At 44.0% G+C, this 19,210-nt stretch overlaps 1 protein-coding gene across 3 annotated transcripts in view; it reads left to right on the top strand.

Moving 5' to 3' along the window:
* The window catches only part of IDO2 (indoleamine 2,3-dioxygenase 2), a 61,825-nt gene extending 43,364 nt beyond the window's left edge, over nucleotides 1-18,461 (top strand). For all 3 annotated transcript variants that reach the window (XM_036877484.2, XM_036877482.2, XM_036877481.2), the window contains 4 exons: nucleotides 2-119; nucleotides 11,301-11,352; nucleotides 16,048-16,196; nucleotides 17,351-18,461. In XM_036877484.2, the coding sequence (XP_036733379.1) occupies nucleotides 2-119; nucleotides 11,301-11,352; nucleotides 16,048-16,196; nucleotides 17,351-17,706 (675 nt within the window). In that variant the 3' untranslated portion in view covers nucleotides 17,707-18,461. The remainder of the gene's footprint in view (nucleotide 1; nucleotides 120-11,300; nucleotides 11,353-16,047; nucleotides 16,197-17,350) is intronic.
* Nucleotides 18,462-19,210: the final 749 nt, after the last annotated feature.

Below are 19,210 nucleotides of genomic sequence, written 5' to 3'. Positions count from 1 at the left end.
GGCACTTACTCAGGGAGTGAACGCCATCTTGCAGCGCAGCCAGAACTCCCTGCTCCAAGCCCTGCAGCAGCTGAGACTCTCCATTCAGGATGTCACCAGAACCTTAGGACAAATGCACGGTACGAGGCTCCTGAAGGCTAGGCGCTCCGCCTGAGGACAGCGGGCCTGCAGGTTGGGCAGCGTGCACGAGATGGCGCTGCTGTATTAGTCTTGTTTTAAGGAAGCCGGTTGTGCAGACTTTGGAAAATGACCTCTGTTTGCACGGTTGGTTTTGTGGGTTTGTTCCTTATGTTCTCTTGGGATTAGGGTGCTTTCGTCTCTTTGATGGCCACATATTTCTGTGCATGTTGAGGTCTTGCATGAGGCGTGGGAGGAAGGGATGGGCGCACGACACTGGTGCGCTCCACCCGGCAATGTTAGCTCCTGCTGGGCAGAATCGTAATGAGGCAAGCCTTGGACTCTCTTTAAAGCCCCCTTTATTCCTTTTTCTCGTGGGGGTCCTAAGATAACTGCCTAGGATGTAGGTCTAGTCCGGTGACCTTCCCCGTGGCTCGAGCAGGGGTGCGTTGTCGTACGTGCGGGCCTTCCTGCTATTGGTTACATCTTATTCTCATGACTACATTCTACATTCGTCTCTAGCATCTGGGCAGCCCTTCAACTTCTATCAGAATAATCCAGAAAATGTATCTGGTGTGAGTTTAAGAAAGGTGTTAAGAAAGGTGGGGAGAAGGGTGTCATCTGTTGAACCAGGTTAGAGCATCTGAGCATCAGATGTCTGAAATCCTGCTTCACCCGAAGAAAAAGGGATTCTAGTGGGGGCGTTCACAGGAGACCCGACAGGAGGGAGAGGGGGCCAGGTGGTGCCCAGTTTACTCGCCTCTTATTAAAAAAGTACATTTATTTGCCATCCCAGGCTCTGTAGCAGAAGTCCATCTGAAGCCACAGTTAGGTTCCCTGTTTTACGTTTCCCTGTTTTACATTCCTTTCTCCATTTCCCTAAATTTTGATTTTAAAGCCCCCCTGATCCCCTCCGGAGGTAGGTCTCCTGCCGAACAAGCTCTCCAAACCTAGTGAGGTGGATTTTAGCTTTGCCAAGACACGCTGAGCTTGTTCCTCAGGATACCAAGTCCATTAGAGGTACATCGCCAGCGTCTTCAGACCAGAGCGTGTGCGGGAGCAGGACAGCATGGCCATGTGTCTGCCACCCGCTTTCCTAGCGCTCGTTTCCAGAATCACGTCAGTCCAGGACAGCCCTGAGGCTCCCATGAGCACCCTTGCAGGAGGTCTGATGGCCTTTGGGAGGTGTCAGGGCTACTGCAGACTTTTCTCCAAAGTCAAATTTTCCTACATGGACATAATTTATTTCAAAATTTTTGCTCGTAGTCTCTGCAGTAAAATCGATGAATGTATCAGCCTGCATTTTCCAAAGATAGCCACCACATCTTCCATCCCAAGGTCTCCTTTATAACATGACCATGACATGCCTTTCTCGAGGGGTGGAGTCTCCTTGCTTGTGATTTAGGTGGGCTTGCGACATGCTTACAGTCAATTGGATGCAAACGCATCAGAAGTGACAGGGCATAGCGCTGAGGCAAGGCTAGAAAAGGGAGTTGCTCTGAGGCCTCCAGGCTGCGAGTGAGGATGCCGCGCCTGACTCCCCAAAGGGCAGATGTCCCGACCAGCCTGCACGGATCAGCCACGCCCACCTCAGCGCGCCTCGCCTGCTGCGTGACAGCGTCGCGCACCTGCAGGATCCGTGCCAGCGTTTCTTTTCTCGCCGGTTTTAGAGAGCTCCACCAGTTCTGAGCACTGCTCCCTCAGGAGGCTGAAGTACGTTCTGATTTTCAAGCATCCAGATTATACAGGCATGTCTTTTGGCATATTTGTTAACAGGTCTTGTTCTCTAAGAATTCGTTTTCTCTCACAGCAAAGCCGAGGGCTAGTTTTTTCTCCAAAAAGCCATGGAAATTTTTGGCTTGCCTTTTGTTCCACATCAACACAATTTCCAGCTTATGCTTGACCTCTGGGTAGCTGCAAGAATTTTTCTTTTAATAGTAACAAGGAGTCAAAATATTTCCTTTTAACAATTTGGTATGTTGGTTACATCAGGCTTTTTAAATGGGTGAATTGGAACTGAACTGTCCTGTGAACTTCTGCTAGCCTCCCCTTCTGATTGGTGCACTTAATTCTATGTCAGGAATTTTCCTTCTTAATCTGTGAGCTTAGTTTGTCTATACCCAACTGGAAAATAATTAACACTGAAATTCTTCTCTACTGAATACCACGTGGTCTCTAACCATGTTTATATTTCTAAAGTTGGCTTCATTCATGGATTATTTACACATAGTAATCTGACTATACCTAAATTATCTGAGCAACCGTCTCTCACCTTTAATTCAACTTCATCACATCCACCCATCCAGTTCAGAAGCATGTGCTCCCATACATACACAAAACCAATTTTGATTTCATAGGGAAGTAAGGAAACATGAACACTGCATATCATCCATCATAGACATCTAAAAATCTACAATGATTGTCACTGTTTTAAAACAGTTAAGATTCCCTCAGGTTTGCTTACAAATTTATAACCTTTGCTTTTTATTCCTTTATACACATTTCTTCTGCCTGTAAGATTTCCTTTAGTGAGGGTCTGCAGCTGACAAACTCATCTGACAAGTTGCCATATTTCATTCCAGTTCCTGAAGGACATTTTTGCGAGCAACTATATTCTTTTCATTGTTGAATAAATCAGTACCATATCTTCTGGCTTCCATAGTCACCGTTCAGGAGTTAGCTGTCAGTCAAACTTTCCCTTGTTTGGAGGCCATCTACCTTTGTCCTGTCTGCATGTAAGGGTTTCTCTCTGTATTTCATGTTGTTCAGTTTATTATGTTTAGGCTTCATTATGCTTCTCTAATTGATGTGATTCATCACTCTGGGAAGTCCCATCATTAAACCCTCACAAATCCTCTATGCCCTATTATCTTCTTCTCTCTTGGAACTTTGATTGAATGTTAGACTTTCCCACCTTGTCCTCCATTCCCTTACGGTCTTGCTGCTACTTTCCATCTCCTTATTTCTCTGTGCTGCATTCTGGATTCATCCTTCTGATCTAATTAATTGACTTTCACCTGCTTCCAGTCTGCTGCTAAACAGATACACTGAGTAGATTATTTTTTTCATTTGCATAAATTATATTTTATTATTTTCTAATCTGCTACTTCATTTTGTATAACTTTCTGTTCCTTATAGATATTTTCAAGCTTGCTTTTGGCTTTCTTAAACATAATAAGTATGGCTGTTTTAGAATCTGTAGCTGATAATTACAGTATTTGAAACCTATGTCTGTTTCCGTGTTTTTTCATTGTTCCTTCTTTGCTGTTGGGCCTCATGGCTGGTTGTCATGCTTTGGTGTGCTTGATTGTTTTGCATTCTCATTAAAACATTTTTTTTTTTGATATGTAATACTCATTGTCCTTGAAACATCTTTTGTAGGCAGTCTTTCTGTGACTAGGGTAAAGAAATATTTGCGTTTGGTTCTTCTGGTCCTTATGGACATTAAAATTTTGGACCATCTTAAATGAAGGTTGGTAAGTGAAGGCCCAAGGACCAATCAGGCAGTTGAACTGGGTTGACATGTGCCAAAAAAGGGTCACAGCTTTTCAGGGACAGATTTTTCTTATTACCATTTGGCTCAGTGCCAAGGTAACATTAATTTTGTCTCCTGTGGCAAGTAGTTTGGAGTCGCACTGAAATTGAGGATCTAAGTACTTGGGATGCTCCAAGTTAATATGAGGAGGGCACCATGAAACAATTCCTCACCGTGGCTGGGACCAGGGCCTAACTTACAGGCCCCACCCAACAGAGGGGCCACTGAAACCAGGGCCCAGGTTTTCCTGGATTGGCAGATGCCTCCAGGGAAAGGTGGCTTTGCCTCTCTAGTTTGCCGCTTCCCTCTCTGCGTTCCCACTTTCTATTACGTTTTTGCTTGGTGGTTCTGTGCTGTCTTTTTCAGTGCTTTGCTGCCTTTAGGAGATTTTCATATTTTATCCAGCTTTTTTGGTTGTTCTTAGTGGAACGATTGGTACAAGTAAAAAACACTCCATCGCCACAAATGGAAGACTTTTTCTGGAATATCATCTATGTCTCCGCACTCCCTGTTCCTTCCATTACTTACTCTGGACCTGGCTCTTATCATAACTTGCCAGGATGCCTGCAATAACCTTCCGAGTCCTGTCCCTCATCTGCCCTTCATCTAATCTAATTCATTCTCTATGCAGACCCGGAATAAACTTTTAAATGTGTAAACCAGGTTGCATCATTTTTGCCCTTAAAGTTTCTTTCCTGGCACAATGCAGTGTGGTAGCCTACAGCCACACATGGCTATTGACTACGGGAAATGTGGCTGGTGTGACTGGAGAACTAAATTTTTAATTGTGTTTAATTTTAATGAACTGTAGTCAAGATTTTTAAAAATGGAATCAGTGTAAAATAGTTTTCCGTTAAACCTGCCTTTATTACTGAATAGGCTACATTTCACTTAATTGTTGAAAATTAAACATCAAAATGAAATACCTTTGAAGTACAAAATAAAATTTAAGGTCTGTAAGGATTTCAAAACTTATTTTAAAAAACTCATTAAGTTTTATTTTGATTACCTGCTGAAACGACAATACTTTGGACATAGGTATTAAATAAAATATAATAATGATATTAATTTTGCCAATTTTTTTACCTTTTGAAATATGACTGCTAGAAAATTTAAAATTATGTATGTCCATCACGTTATATTTCTACTGAGCAAGATAGCTTACCCATTATTCTAAGGATAGGGTCAAAATCCTTAAGCTGTTCTGCAAGACCCAGCATGATGTGACTACAGGCTATTTCAATTTTAATTTAGCTTCATTTGATGCCATGTGTCCCTCCACTCATTCTCTCTGACACTATATTTCAGTTCCTGAAGAGAAACGTCTTCCATTTCAAGTCTTGTGCATGCACTGTGCTTCTGCTTCTAACGTTCTTCCCTTCATACCCTCTGCCTCGTTAACCCTTCCTTCAGATTTAAGTCACTTCCAATTGAAGCGCTGGTTTCATCCAGGCACATACAGCTGCTTAAACCCTCCCAACAAGGCTACCAAACCTGGGGAGAGGAGAAGGGACTGGAGCAGGGACAGCAACGGAAGACATGAACAAGGGACATCAAGGAAAGGACTGAGGGTTGGTAGACTTAGGCGTGCTCAGAGGCAGAAGGCGGTGTCATGGATGTCTGTATGATTTCAAAGCTGGTTAAAGAAAAACTGTGATGCCTCAGGCAGAGATCTGACAGCAGGAAGATTGAATCAAGTTCTGCTTGGTTTGTGGATTGGTTTACAAAACAGGGAATACAGGGGAAGCATGATGACATTGCTTTGAAATAGGTCACAAACGATGACATATTTAAAGCAATGGTGAAATACCTGGCTTTGAAAGTTGGAATTAGGTGAAAAAGAGACAGTTTGGCAGTCGTGACCATTAGGTGTGCAGTCCGATTACTCTGTCCTAGGTGTTGGTAACAGAGCACTGGCTGTGTTACCTCCCCGAGCGGCACTGTGATGCACGTTAATGATGTGATGTGAGCACCGTGCAATACTGCAGGCTCTGTGGTTTTACAGCTCTGGCCCAGAGCAAGGATTTGCTGAGTTTTGCTTGTTTAAAGGCCACTTATCAGTATAAAAGCAAGTTTCCCGAGGTTTTTCCAAATAAAACAGAAATAATTCTTATGACATAAAAGTTTCATGAGTGCCAACTAATGAAAAACAGACGTTCTATTTTTCTTGAAATCTACTTGGATTTAAGAGAAAGGTTCTTGAACAACGTTTTGAGTTTTGTGGAACAACAGAAACATTGGAAGACAGCTCACCTGGTGCTGAATGGACCAGGCTTGGCCATCTGGGCAGAAGCTGCCCTCATTTTCCTCCTGGGCACCGTTTCCCCCTCCGTTAGGGAGCCACGTGGGAGGAGAGGAGGAGGCCTACCTCAGGTGTGTTCTTAGGTGCATCACTGGCTTTTAGCAACCACCCTTCTTAGCCAAAAATATACAGACATTAGATCCAGAAGCCAGGGTGCTTCTGTGGCTCCCTAACCTCACCATGTTAACTGGGGAGGATGCTCACTACTTAGCATCCTGAACAGTGTTTAGAGTTGCTTCCCAAAATATATTCCCTGCTAGCCTGTGGGAGATTCCTCCCTGAAAACTCAGCTTGGGGAAATGAGAAGAATACTGGATTCCAGATCGGAAGAGTGGAGTCTAGCTTTGACTGTACTGATAGCCACGTAGCCGTACTATCCTGGGCCCTAGATTCTTTTCTTTTTCTAATAAAGTAGTGAATGTAGATACATATAGAATCTGTAAGTTGAATCTATGGAAAAATTGTAAAATAAACACTCTCATGCCCAGCTTTCAACTTAACAGACCATCACCAAAATCTTTGAAGCCTTCTGTGTGTTTCTTTTGCCCTCGTCCCCCTGAACGTGTCTTCCAGTTACCATCATCCTGATTATGACACTAATCACACACTTTCACTTTGCAATAATTACCCTATCTGAGGATTATTCCTAAACAGCGTATTATTTTGTTTTGAGTGTTTTTGAATTTTCTGTGCAAGGAATTAAAATGTATGTTTTCTTCCTGTCACTTGCCTATTTCACCAAGACACTATCAATATGGGTCATATAGACAAAGTACATTTTCACTACTATATAGCATTTTTGGGGGGTGTACTTTTACTATAATTTATTTCCCTGCTTATTTCTGGGTTTCTTTTTTTGGTGTTTTGTTTGGTTTTGGTTTTGCTATTACAAGCAGCACTGCTACAAATATTCAAGCATAGAGCTCCTGTAGAGCTTGGTTGAAATGCACATGTATCATCAGTTTTACTGACTGGCACGAAGCTGGTCTCCAAGTGTTTGTACTCACTTGAAGTCCCCCCTTACCAGTCCTTAATATTGTCAGCTTTATTCATTCATTCAGTTACTCACTGACTGACTGATTATGAATCTGGTATATGTACTCACCTTTTTTAATACTACAGTGCTTCCCCCCACCCCCCAGCTTTACTGAGATATAATTGACATATAACAGTGGGTATAAGTGTTGCAGTGCATGATAATGCGATGATTTGATACATGTTTATACACTGGGAGATAATTGCCGTGATAAGGTCAATTGACACATCCGTCCCCTCACGTAATTGCTTTTTGTCACTGTTTTTGTGGTGAGAACATTTCATATCTACTCTCTTAGCAACTCTTGAGTATACAGTGTGGTGATGTGACTGTAACTGTACAATGTGGTGCCATTAACTACAGTCACCAAGCTGTACATCAGCTCCCCAGACCTTATTCTTCTTTTAACTGCAAATCTGTATCCGTAGACCAACATTCTATCTTCATTTTCTCCACTGTTCAGCGTAGACTCTGCAACCACCAGCCTACTCTGCTTCTGAGTTTGTTTTTCCTCTTTTTTGTCGAGTCCACGTATACCTGGGACAGGCTTCAGTGCGTCTTTGCTGACTGGGTTCATTCGACAGCCCTGCTAGGGTCCTGAGGCTTCCTGCGACCGTCTGTGGAGGCGCTTGCTGCACGCTTCTTGCTCCCCCTTGTGGCAACTGTCCTAGTTGCATACGCCTCCTCTCGGTCCTGCAAACCAGGCGCTCCCAGGCATCCCATGGGTTTCCCCAGGGGCAGCGCTGAACGCTCCTGCGTGCGCGCTCCCCCAGCCCCACAGTCAGCCACCGGCTGCACGTGCGCCCTAACTCCGCCAGGACTCACCCGTGCGGCTCTCAGGAGGGGCACAGGAGCTGGCTACGGCTGGCGTGGGGGGTGCCAACATGGGTCCCCGAGCACCAGGTTGCCTGTGGGCCAGCTGGGGGATCGGCAGGTGTGGCATTCCAGGGGCTCTTGGAAGGGTTTCTGGATGGAGTCTGTGAGGTGGTGAGTAGGGCTCTCGGCCTTTAATCCCCTCCGGCAGCCCATCCGGCACTCCTCGCCCAGCCACCCCCACCCCAGGCCCCGGTGCGCTGCCAACCTCCGCGTCCTGGGCGGGCTGGAGGGAAGCGGGTCTCTGGCAGCGCCCCTGCGGCGGCGGAGGCAGCCGCTCGCTCACGGGCGGGCACCGCCTTCGCAGGAGGAGTCGCGGGCCAGCAAGGCCTCGGCGCACCTGGCTTCGCCACCTCGTGGGAGGGGCCATGTGGGTGATGGGAGACGTTCTGGCCCTTTCCAGGGCACCTGAGCTTGGGTTTTTTCCTCCAGCGGTTTCTGGAACTTCCCTGCTGGATCCTGGACCTCGCCATCCCTTGTCCCTATGAGGTCATCTAAATCAGTGTTCTTTGGGCGAAAGACAGAAAACTCGTCTACCATCGTGATGATGACGTCACGCCTGCGTTCCTGGATTTCCAAACCCTCTTCTTCTCTCATTTCTTCCTGCGGCTCTGGAGGCTCAGTTTTGTTAGTTGTACATGTTGCAAATGTTTTGGTTTGTCTACTTGTGCCGTTTGAAGGCAGACGTTCTTAATTTAAATGCAGGCCAAATATCTGTCATTTCTTTTGTAAAAGTCTCTCTGTGTTAGGAGGTCTTGCCTAAGGTATTATTTCATAATCACACGTCACAAACATATTTTCCTCTGAAAGTGTTGTTCTGTCTTTCACAATTCACTCCTTTGTTCACATATCATTAGTAGCTATATGTAGATTGACAGAGGAAATACGTCGTTTCCCTTCTGTGATCGTTGCTCTGTGGGATTAGCGCGGTCTGACACCAGGTTTTCTTTAATGGCTGATCTGTTTGTAGGCTCTTTGTTCTGTTTCTTGTTTGTTTTGCCCTATGTCCACATCATCTGCCTTAATAACTGCAGCTTCCTAAGTATTTCTCCTGTTGAGGTAGAGAAAACCCCCTCACTGTGCTCTTCTTTTTCAGAGGAGGTACCTGTACTGTTTGACCCTTTGCCTTTCATTTAAACAGTTGGAATCAGCTTGTCAAATTCCATGAAAAAAACCTCTGTTAGGAATTGTGTTTGAATTGCATTAAATCTATACATAAATTTGGAAAAAGTGATAGGATTTTGATGTTATATCTAGTCTTTCTGTCTTAGGATCAAGGCAGGTGGAGAAGTAGAGAATAGCATAAAAACATTAACTAAGGTTCCTGGACAAGTTACCTCAAAGGATGTGTTCCTGGGTATTCTCTTGTCACACGGTCTGAAATTTGTCCAGATAGAAAATTCTTCTTTAGATACATTTATTCTCTTAGATTTTGATGCCATGTTTTCTTGTCCTGAACATAGACACACACTTTTAATTTTTAAAAATTTATTTCAAGGTAAGACACAGATATCTTCTGCTATATTCAGTAACTTTATATTTTTATTTCTGGTGAATATGGTGTCTTTTGATGTAACTAACTCCCAACTGTGGCTGGTTTATAGAATGAAATTGAAGTTAGAATATCAACCTTGAATCTAACATCTTGATAAACACTTACTAATTCTAATAATTATCTGCAGATTATGTGGGGTGTCAGGGTTTTCTATGTAGAAATCATATCATTTGAGTATATTGTTTTGTTTCTTCATATATGATACTTATAGCTTTAATATCTTAAACATTTTTTTCTTATCCTTCTGGCTAGTCTAATAGAGTGTTGAATAGATCCTTGTTTTATCTCACATTTTAAAAGAGTTACTTTTTAGTATTTTAGCACTGAATATAATAAATATGGTAGGTTTTCTGTGGGTAAAATTGCAGCGTTTCCAGAATCTCTCTCCTGGCTTTAGTGCATCTCCGTACAATGGGTGTTTCTAGGGCGTGGAGAAGGGTAGTCTATCTCCATATCAGTGGGTAATTATAAGGACAAGTGAGGGTTTATCTGGACCAAAGAGGCTGGGTGGGGCTTCTTCTGCAGCCCGGTCATGAGAGACACGGGGGAGCAGAAGTGGATGACTGCTTGTAAGAAATAAAAGGGTTTCTCCCACTTTATTTCTCCCTTTGACTGATTTTGGTTTCAAAGGTATTTGCCCTGGGATTTTCCCCCAGAGTTACAATTCCTTATATCAGTTCCAGGATGTACCCTCCTATCCCAAATTAACTAACATTTTTTTTGGTTTTAATTATTAATGGATTTTCTTTATATCGACATTTTTTTACATCAAAATTATCTAACATCTATTACAATGATCATTTGACATTTCCTCTTTCCATCTGGTAAGTTGAGTAAAATAATAAATTATTTCCATTTCTTACTGCTCCAGCAAAAATTTGTACATAATACTTGGCATTTTTGTGGGACCTGAGTGCCAAGTGGGAAAGACCCAGAAATAAGGCCCAAAGGGAAGTCCAGCCCCTGGGGCATCATCACAGAAGAGCAGAGAGAATGTGGCCACCCAGGAGCATTGGGAAACCCTCGGTCTAGAGGGAGACATGTGTTACCTGAGCCCCTGGGGTGTCAGAGCAAACGAGGTGGAGGTCCAGAGACCAGGTGTGATGGTAGAAAAGGGCAACTGGGGGTATGGAAATGCCATGATTTAGGTCTGATGGAACAGATGTCTCTTTTTCTCTCAGAAACAGAGAGACATAGACAGAAATAAATGAAACATGTCAGGTCACAGAGGGGTCCCATTATGTGAACTTCAGGAGTAGATGAAAAGAAATACAGGACAAAAGTGGGGACATGCTTCCTTACATGTAAGTTAATAAACGAATGGGATCTGTTATCCCCGATCATTGGCTTAGATTCAAAAATAGCTGCACAGATGAATGAATCCAGACAAGCAGGGAGCTAAATGAACCTGCATCTGATCTGGGCTGGCAAACCCTGAACAAGAGACCACCCCCCAGGCCCCTGGTCCCCGCTGACTGCCCACAAGTGTGCTGGGGCTTTGACGACTTTAGTTTCCTCTCCTGTGAAAGCCTTTCTGCTTTCCTCCTTCCTGCTTCCCACAGTCTCTCCAACATTGCGTCTGTGTAAAATATTAATTTTTTAAAGATGGCCTTGATCTCTCATTTTGTTGTTGTTAGTAAGCTCAGAAAAGGGAAATACCGCAAATCGGAAAGGGCAGCATTTGGAATAGTTTAAAAGTCCTGCAAGCGCCCACAAGGGGGGACGACAGAAGAGAACATTCTGCCCCCCTCTCGCAGCTGCTTCCATCCCAGTGTCCGTGTGCCTCAGATGGGGGCAGCCCAGGAGAGCAGCAGGGCCCCAGCACATGTAAGCAATTGTTTTGTTGCCTGTAGTAAAGTTCACATTTTGATTGCTCCTCCAGATTATGTAGATCCAGACATATTTTATGCAGTCATCCGGATCTTTCTCTCTGGGTAAGTATAGTTCAACTGTTTTCTTGCATGAGGCCTCTGTAGCGTTTTCCAAATATATAAGGGGAGGGACAGACGGATGCTTCCTAGAGGAGGAAACACACCTAGTGACCCTCACCAGCAAAGTAATTCCCTGGAGCCACCCTTAGAGGAAGAAGTAGAGTACCCTCTGCATGGCAAATGGCATTGGAAGCTTAATATTTATATCCTTAGGATCATATTAGATCCATTTGTTTTTGCCTAAGAACCCCACCTCAAAGACAGGGAAAATAAAAAGCCCTGTGTGTCACCAGGAAGCTCTATCCTTTCTCTCTCCCCTTGTTATGAAGGCAGATGGTGGAACAGACAGGACCTTCACTTTGCTTTCTAAATTTGTATTGTTTTTCCACTGTTACATAATGAATCACCCCAAATTTAACAACTTAAAACAGCACACGTTTATTATCTCACATTTCTGTAGGTCAGGAATCTAGGTGAGCTCAGTTTGGCTCTCTGTGTTGGCTCTCCAGAGAATGAAGTCAGGATACCTGTTTGGCTGAGCCCTTAGCTGGAGAATCTGGGGACTAATTCACTTCTAAACTCATTCAGGCTTCTGGTACAATCCAATTTATTTGTTGTTTGGAACTGAGGTCTCTGTTTCCTTGCTGGGTGTCACCCAAGATCTGTCCTCAGCTTCTAGAGGCTTCCTGCATCTCTTATCATGCAGTTTCCTACAACTCAGCAATGGCCCTTCCAAGCCTTCTAGTATTTCAGATCTCTCTGATTGCTCCTTCTGTCACTAGCCAAAGAAAATGCTCTGCTTTTAAGGTCTTATGTGATTGGATTCCGCTCACCTAGGTAATTCAGGATAACTCCTTATATTAAGGTCAACTGATTAGTAACCTTAATTATATCTGCCACATCATCTATTAGATTGACAGTCATGATATCTCATAATATTAACAATTCTAGAAAATAGAATGGGAATCTTAGGGTGATATTTTTAGAATTCTACCTACCATGATTAGATGGGCACCAGAGGGTGACTTTGTTTTTATTAAATAAGTTCTGGGCCAGTGATACATTTTATCTATGATCTACATAAATGTCTCCCTTCTGTTTCTGATCCTCAAAAGTATTTCCCATATAGCTAAACTACCAAATCCTAAATGTATTGGTAAGTGTTAATGTCCAAAACTCTGGATTATTGAGAATTCCCAATAGGGTTACCTTAAAAGTCTAAATTTTCTCCTGTGTTCCTGATTTGTCCTATGTTTTGCTTATTATATGTATTTACTTTATAAAAACATTTTTACTTAAGAGAGTTGACAGATTTCATCTGTAGATGAAACATACTCCTTTTATTTCCCAATCTCATAAAGTTTCTCAAGGAAGTTATCAGCCCCTGTGGAAAAAAAAGTCATTTCTAAGCTTCCCCCCCTTTTTTTTTTTGCTAGAAACATGCTATGAGAAAGGCTATAAATAACTTTGTCTACAGAGATTTGAAAAGAAAATAATTCCATTCCTTCACAAACAGCAGTTTGGGCCTAAGAAAACATGGGAGCAGGCCTTGGCTCTCTAGAGAAACCCAATTTCCCTTCCCCAATCTCATCATAGGTGGAGAACATGGTCTTCAAAGTAGGTGTCTTCTTCTATCCTTTTTTACTTTCATGTGGTTCCCACACATCCTCCTCAGATTGAGATGTGGATGGAAATTAAATGATGTCTCTTGGCCGTTTGAGCATCTCATGGCCAGTTCCTTTCAAGAAATGCACCTGGGCCTACATATTCTAGATGTATACAATTATAGAATACTATTTTAAATTCATTCATTCATAAAATATTTAATGGGTGCTGGGAATGGAGCTGTAAACCAAAACAGCCACTTCATTCCCGTGGAGCTTATGTTTCAATGATGGGAGACAGATAATGAATAAATGAATGAGATATGAGTAAGTGTCATAGGATATGTATTATGAAGATAAGTGATATGGGGAAATGTAAAGTCGGATACATGTTTTTGGAGATTTAAGTGTGTGGTGGCCAAAGTTTCTTATTTATTGCGACCTGAGAATGCCACACTTCTAAGTGACATTTAAGCAGATACCTGGAGGAAGTGAGGAACAAGCCATTTAAGCCGATACCTGCTCCAAGCAAAAGGAACAGAAATTACAATGGCCCTGAGGCTGGATCATGCTTGTCATGGGTGAAGAGTTGCAAGGAAGCCAGCAGTACTTGGATGGAGTGAATGTGGGCCGGATAGAAAGGATACAAATGATAGCAGGAGGCAAGATCATGCAGGGGCTCACGGGCTGCTTTTCTGAGTGGGGAGGGCGACAGTGGTGGGCTTTGAGAAGAGCAGCATGATCTGTCTTAAGTCTCAAATCATCATTCTGTTTTCTTAGTGGAAAACAGACTATTTGAGAATAAGAATGGAAGCCCGCAGAGTATTTAAGAAGGCATCACTACACGCAGAGGCATGGAGACACATTTCTGCATATGGAGTGCAGACAGGATGCACTCTCAGAGCATGAGAATGGAAGAGAAAGAACCCAGCTGAAGATGATTCTAAGGTTTTTCACCTGTTTCACTGAAAGAGTAGAGTCTCCCTTTTCTCTGATGGGGAATATTATGGGAGGGATAAGTTTGGCAAAAGGGAGAGGAAACTGGGAGCCCGGATGTGTTCACTCCTGTGGGGCTGTCTAACTGAGTGTTTGAGTCTGGAATACAGGGGACAGGTTCAGGTATAGGTGCAAAATGGCAAAAAGTCATAATATAGTCCTAATAAATCCATGTGACTAGATAAGATGGTGCAGGAAGTGAGAGACGGGAGAATTCCAAGGACTGAGCCCTGGGAGAGTCCTGCACTTAGATGTGGTCACGATGGGAAGGAACTGGGAACTAGTGAAGGAGCCCCAAACGGCTCTGTGACATCATTTACACATTATCAAATATCAAATGCTTAATATGTTCCAGACATCAAGCAGGTATGATTTTGATTAGTTCTTACAACACCCCAATAAGGTGCATACTAATACAACTCGCAAGCCGAGGCCCGGAGAGGTTAATTAACTAAGCCATGGCTCATAGTTAATAAATGTCAAAGTTGAGATTAAATTTCATATCTGTCTGAAAGAGAGCTCTCTCTCCTAACAGCTGCAACAGGTTAGGATCTTAAAAATAAGAATCTTTCCTCTGCTACTCCCACTTGTGCCCTCCCTTCCTGCTGCCCCTCATCTCTGTCCAGCTGTAAAGGCCACTCTGACATTCACCCGGTGAAAACTACAGACCAGCCACCCCCAGCCAGCCCCTGAAGAAAACAGCCCAGCTCTTCATTGCATTTCTTACGTCAGAGAAGTATTTGAAAAAGGTCACGCACAGCAAGCTGAGCAGTCTGTCTCTAGCTTTTGTATGTGTGCGATGCGTATGTTTCCCTTCTGTTGAGCAAAACGACTTTGATAATTATAGGAAGAAGGTGAGACATCAGTGTGAGCCTGTTCTTTAAACAGTTAACAGCAGGGATGGCAGCTTGTTCTTGCCAACAGGAGAAAAAGATTCTATTCCTTAGTGAAAATTGAAATCCACATGGGTAGGGGGTGTCTTGAGACAATGAAAGTAGAAAATTACAAGTTTGAGATTGAAGTTCTGGTTCCCCAATTTTCTAACCATGTGGCCCTGGAGATTTCACTGCTTTGAGTCTTTGTTTCTTTAGCTGTAAAATGGGTTTAAAAATACCTCCCTTGATCTACTCAAAAGAGGTTAAATGTGAAGATGGATGTGAAGGTGCTTCATAAACTGTGAAGCATTGTTGATGCAAAGAGAGCATGTTCTTGGTGCTATTTGTCTCAGTATGGAGTCACCCACATATACTCTGTAATTGTTCAAAAATCTTATACAAATCAGACAAGAAACTGGGTAAAATAGTAAAATACAGGTAGAAAGAGGAGGACTTGAAATAAGAAGATGAAGAAATGGAACCTAGGAGTAGAAGAGGAGAAGGAATGAGAGACAGACAGAGACAGAGACAGAGAGGAAGGGTGAGGCAAAGTCCCTTCTCTGGGCCTCACTCCCTGACACTGTCCATGCCCATGACTTTAGAGTTGGTACCTGCGGGGCTGTTTGTGTTCTCTCTGTTGCTGCCCCCATCACCAGTATCTACGACCAACAAAGTACTTGATAAAGGCATTCCCACAAACCAGGTAGTGTTTATAAGTGCTGGTTTCATGTGATAACTGTTATAAGTGTTTCAGGGAAACACAAAGGTGTGTGTGTGTGTGTGTGCGCGTGTGTGTGCGCTTATTTTCCGAGCTCTACATGTGGAGTCACAGGTATCAAGTCATCGAGGCTGAGAGAAGCAGAGGCACTGGAAACGATTCTAGAGCCCTGTGTTGTTACTGTTGATCATCACTGATGTCAACTTTATAATTGAATTTTTCCCAATGAATATGTCCTGGGACCAATGCCAAAGATTCCTTTCTAAATACCCTTTATTTCTCCAGAACAATCCTTTAAATGAGGAAAGAGAAGGGCTGAGTCTATGGCCTGTTTTGAGGTTGAGGTCAAGATGATGCTTAAGTGTGTATTTTACAATGATGTCCAGCGTATGGGCCTAAAATTCCCCGTTCAAATCATGTTTGCCTCCTTGCTGTTTCCATATCCGAGCACATACTCTTAACTCCTGGCGCCCACTTCTTCTCTCTGACTTTTACTCTTGCTTAGTTGGAAAGATAACCCAGCGCTGCCTGCAGGGTTGATCTATGAAGGAGTCTCTGGAGAGCCGCTGAAATACTCTGGAGGGAGTGCGGCTCAGAGCTCAGTGCTCCACGCCTTTGATGCGTTCTTAGGTGTCCATCATAGCAAGGGAAGTGGTAAGTTAGACATTTTTCTTCTTTTTTTTCTTCCTTAACAGGGAAGAAGAACAGAGGTGTTGTTACCAATGGATAAAACCAAGGGTAAATTAAAATGTCGTGAACTCTCTATTTCCCCAAATCAACCAGGAAGCTCTGTGCTTGCCAAATGTTATTGTGTCAAGTCAATTAACATCACAGCTCAGCAGGATATTGGATTTCCTTTCCAAAGCTTAAAACATCGCTCTATTTCCAGCTGTTCCCCGTAATTTTGTTTGCATCCTTAGGCAGTAGCTTCCTGTGGCACGAAGTTGCTGAGTCTGGCTGGAGCTGGGGATGGGCTGAGCTCTGGGGCTACAGCATTTCCCGGGAAGGTCAGGCACCTCAAGCCGCATGGACTTAGACCAGAAGAGGGCGGACCATTTCCCGAGCTTGAAAGTCCTCATTTCCTTGCCTGCCAGCATCAAGCCAAATGCCCAACAGCTGTACAAAGGCATTTCATAGCGCAGAGTTTTCAAATTAGATCAGAAAAAGAATGACTGGAACTTGATGCCATGGGGTCCAGTTCTCTAGAATTTTAATAATTTTTCATGGATTTTTGGTTTGGTGATGTTAGCAGTTCACTTACTGTGAATAATTTTAATCCTATAAACAATCTACTGTATTTCCTATAAATATCTACTGATTGAGTTTTAAACACGTTGGTTCAAGAGGCCACTACTAAAACAGTTGCTTGTTCTTTATTCTCGTGCCCTTATAAACGCTATTACTTTGCTCTTCCTTAGCACTCCCTCTAGAACAAAGAACCCAGGAAGCAAAATTCAGTATTTAGCTCATGGGTCGAAGGGTTCATGCCTCACATTTGTGAATCTCCCTCCCAGTTGCCAGCAGGAATCTTTGCCCACACTTGGTATGTGATGAATATTTACACACTGACTGATAGCTATATCCAGCCCTGTTATCCGAGATGTCCTAGCTTCTTTTTTCCTTCCCTGTGTCCTGTCAACAGTCAGGAATGTGCATATGAGTTTTTGAAGTCTACCAGCAAAAGAGCCAGAGAAGTAGACTGGACCGCAAGGGCGACAGTTTTTGTGGCACTGATGTCTGCAGAAGCAGGCAGGCTCTCTTACCTTTCCACATGGGGCCACAGCATTGTCCTGGGTTGTTTCTTTCAGTTGAGTTTCTGCACAGAATGCGGGACTACATGCCTCCCTCTCATAAGGCCTTCATAGAAGAAATCCACTTAGCTCCTTCACTGAGGGACCACATCCTGGCCTCTGGAGACGGACAACTTCTGGCAGCCTATAACCAGTGTCTGGAGGCCCTGGCTGAGCTGCGCAGCTATCACCTCACCGTGGTGACCAAATACATTGTCACAGCGGCAGCCAAAGCAAAGGGCAAGAGACCGAGCCACCTCCCAGGGCCACCCCGGGCCCTAGAAGGGACAGGCACAGGGGGTACCATGGTTCTGAGCTTCCTCAAGAGTGTCAGAGATAAGACCTTAGAGGCAGTTCTCCACCAAAGTGATTAAGAGGCTGCCGTCCTCCCAGCAATGCAAACCCAGCAAGTACACCCTCCTGACAAGTCTCCCCATTGGGAGGCAGGTGGGCCTGGGGATCGAGGCTGAAGAGTCCTGTCTGGGATGATCCCAAGGGACTTCAGCCCCATCCATGCACCTGCTCGGTAGAACACCATCTTCTCCTTTGGTGAGAGCGGTTAGTGTTCACAGAAGGAAGGTTTTCATGACCTGAAACTCCCCTTTCCCTGCCGGATTGCTGGTTCATAGCAAACCACTTTGGAAATTCCCTCAGTGAGAACCCCACAGAGGAGGAGTGTACCCTTATTCGATTTGCAAAGTAACAGAAAACCAATCTGAATTTCAAAAACCAAATAAAACTGACTGTGGACAGATCACCATGTTGATTTCTTGGAAAAACAAATGAAATATTTATGCATGCTTTCTTTCACTTAAAAACATGTGAAGTTCCTCCTGAGTTTGGGAGGAGGGATCAGAGCGGAGCATTTTGTCACCTTTGTCCCTGTGGGAGTTTGGAAATGCTCCTGGGGCAACGCGGAGGGTGGAGGCCAACAGGAAGGCTTGGAAGTCACCAGGATGAAGCGGGGACAGAGGGGACCTCCATGCGGCTCAGAAGTTTGCATCTTGTATTTTAGTTTCCTTCTTTATTTTCAGAAGAAGGACTCTTTTCCTTCCACTGAAAGTTTGTATTGGTGAAATGAATTAAATGACTTTTTGGAAATGAGCAAAATGGCAATAAATAGTAAAATGACATGTAGCATGCAAATAATTTTTTTATTGACTTAGTTTCTCTTTCAAGGTCTCATTCCACCTAACAGCAGAGAGCTAGAAAACATTCATCTTGCCAATTTAGGATAAACTCCATGAATTTAGGCTCACCCCCACTGTGCACACACATGTGTGCACGCTTACACACACACACACACATACACACACACACACATCTGCACTAATATCTAAATCCCAGAGGGCTCATCAGCATCATGGTACCAGGGAGCAGTGTCTGATCATTAGGAGCAGATTCTGCGCAGCGTAGCGCCTGCTAAGCAGTCCCTCCCCCCAACCATGTGGGTACTGATCAGGTAGAGCTCGCAGCACGTCTCATCCTGTGTAAGAGGCCTTTCAGATTGCTCAACCCTCAAGGCCCTTTAGTCACGCCACTTGGAAAAACATTTGACTATTTCCCATGTCCCCTGGGAAGCAGCCGCCCCCACTCCCCCGTGCCGTGGTCGTGTGCGGGTGTGGGGTGGGCAGGAGCGGATTCTGGGCTCTTGTGAACACTCAGCGTCCTTGGTAAGAAGTCATGGACCAGTGTCTTCCACTTGGGGTACCAGAAGGGCTCCTGCTGTCCCATAGTCCCCCAAGGACTTGGTCTAGCTAGAAATGGGGAGGTTGGGCATGACAGGGCCAAGACCACCTAGTCTGGGCGCCCCAAGTACAACCCTGAGTCGGACCTGTCCTCTCTGCCTACAGCTTATGTCAGACCTCAGCTCAGAAG

The sequence above is a fragment of the Manis pentadactyla genome, chromosome 7 (assembly GCF_030020395.1).
Source record: "Manis pentadactyla isolate mManPen7 chromosome 7, mManPen7.hap1, whole genome shotgun sequence".
NCBI lineage: Eukaryota > Metazoa > Chordata > Mammalia > Pholidota > Manidae > Manis > Manis pentadactyla.
Note: the sequence above shows the minus strand (reverse complement) of the source record. Positions and strands in the feature narration are given on the sequence as shown.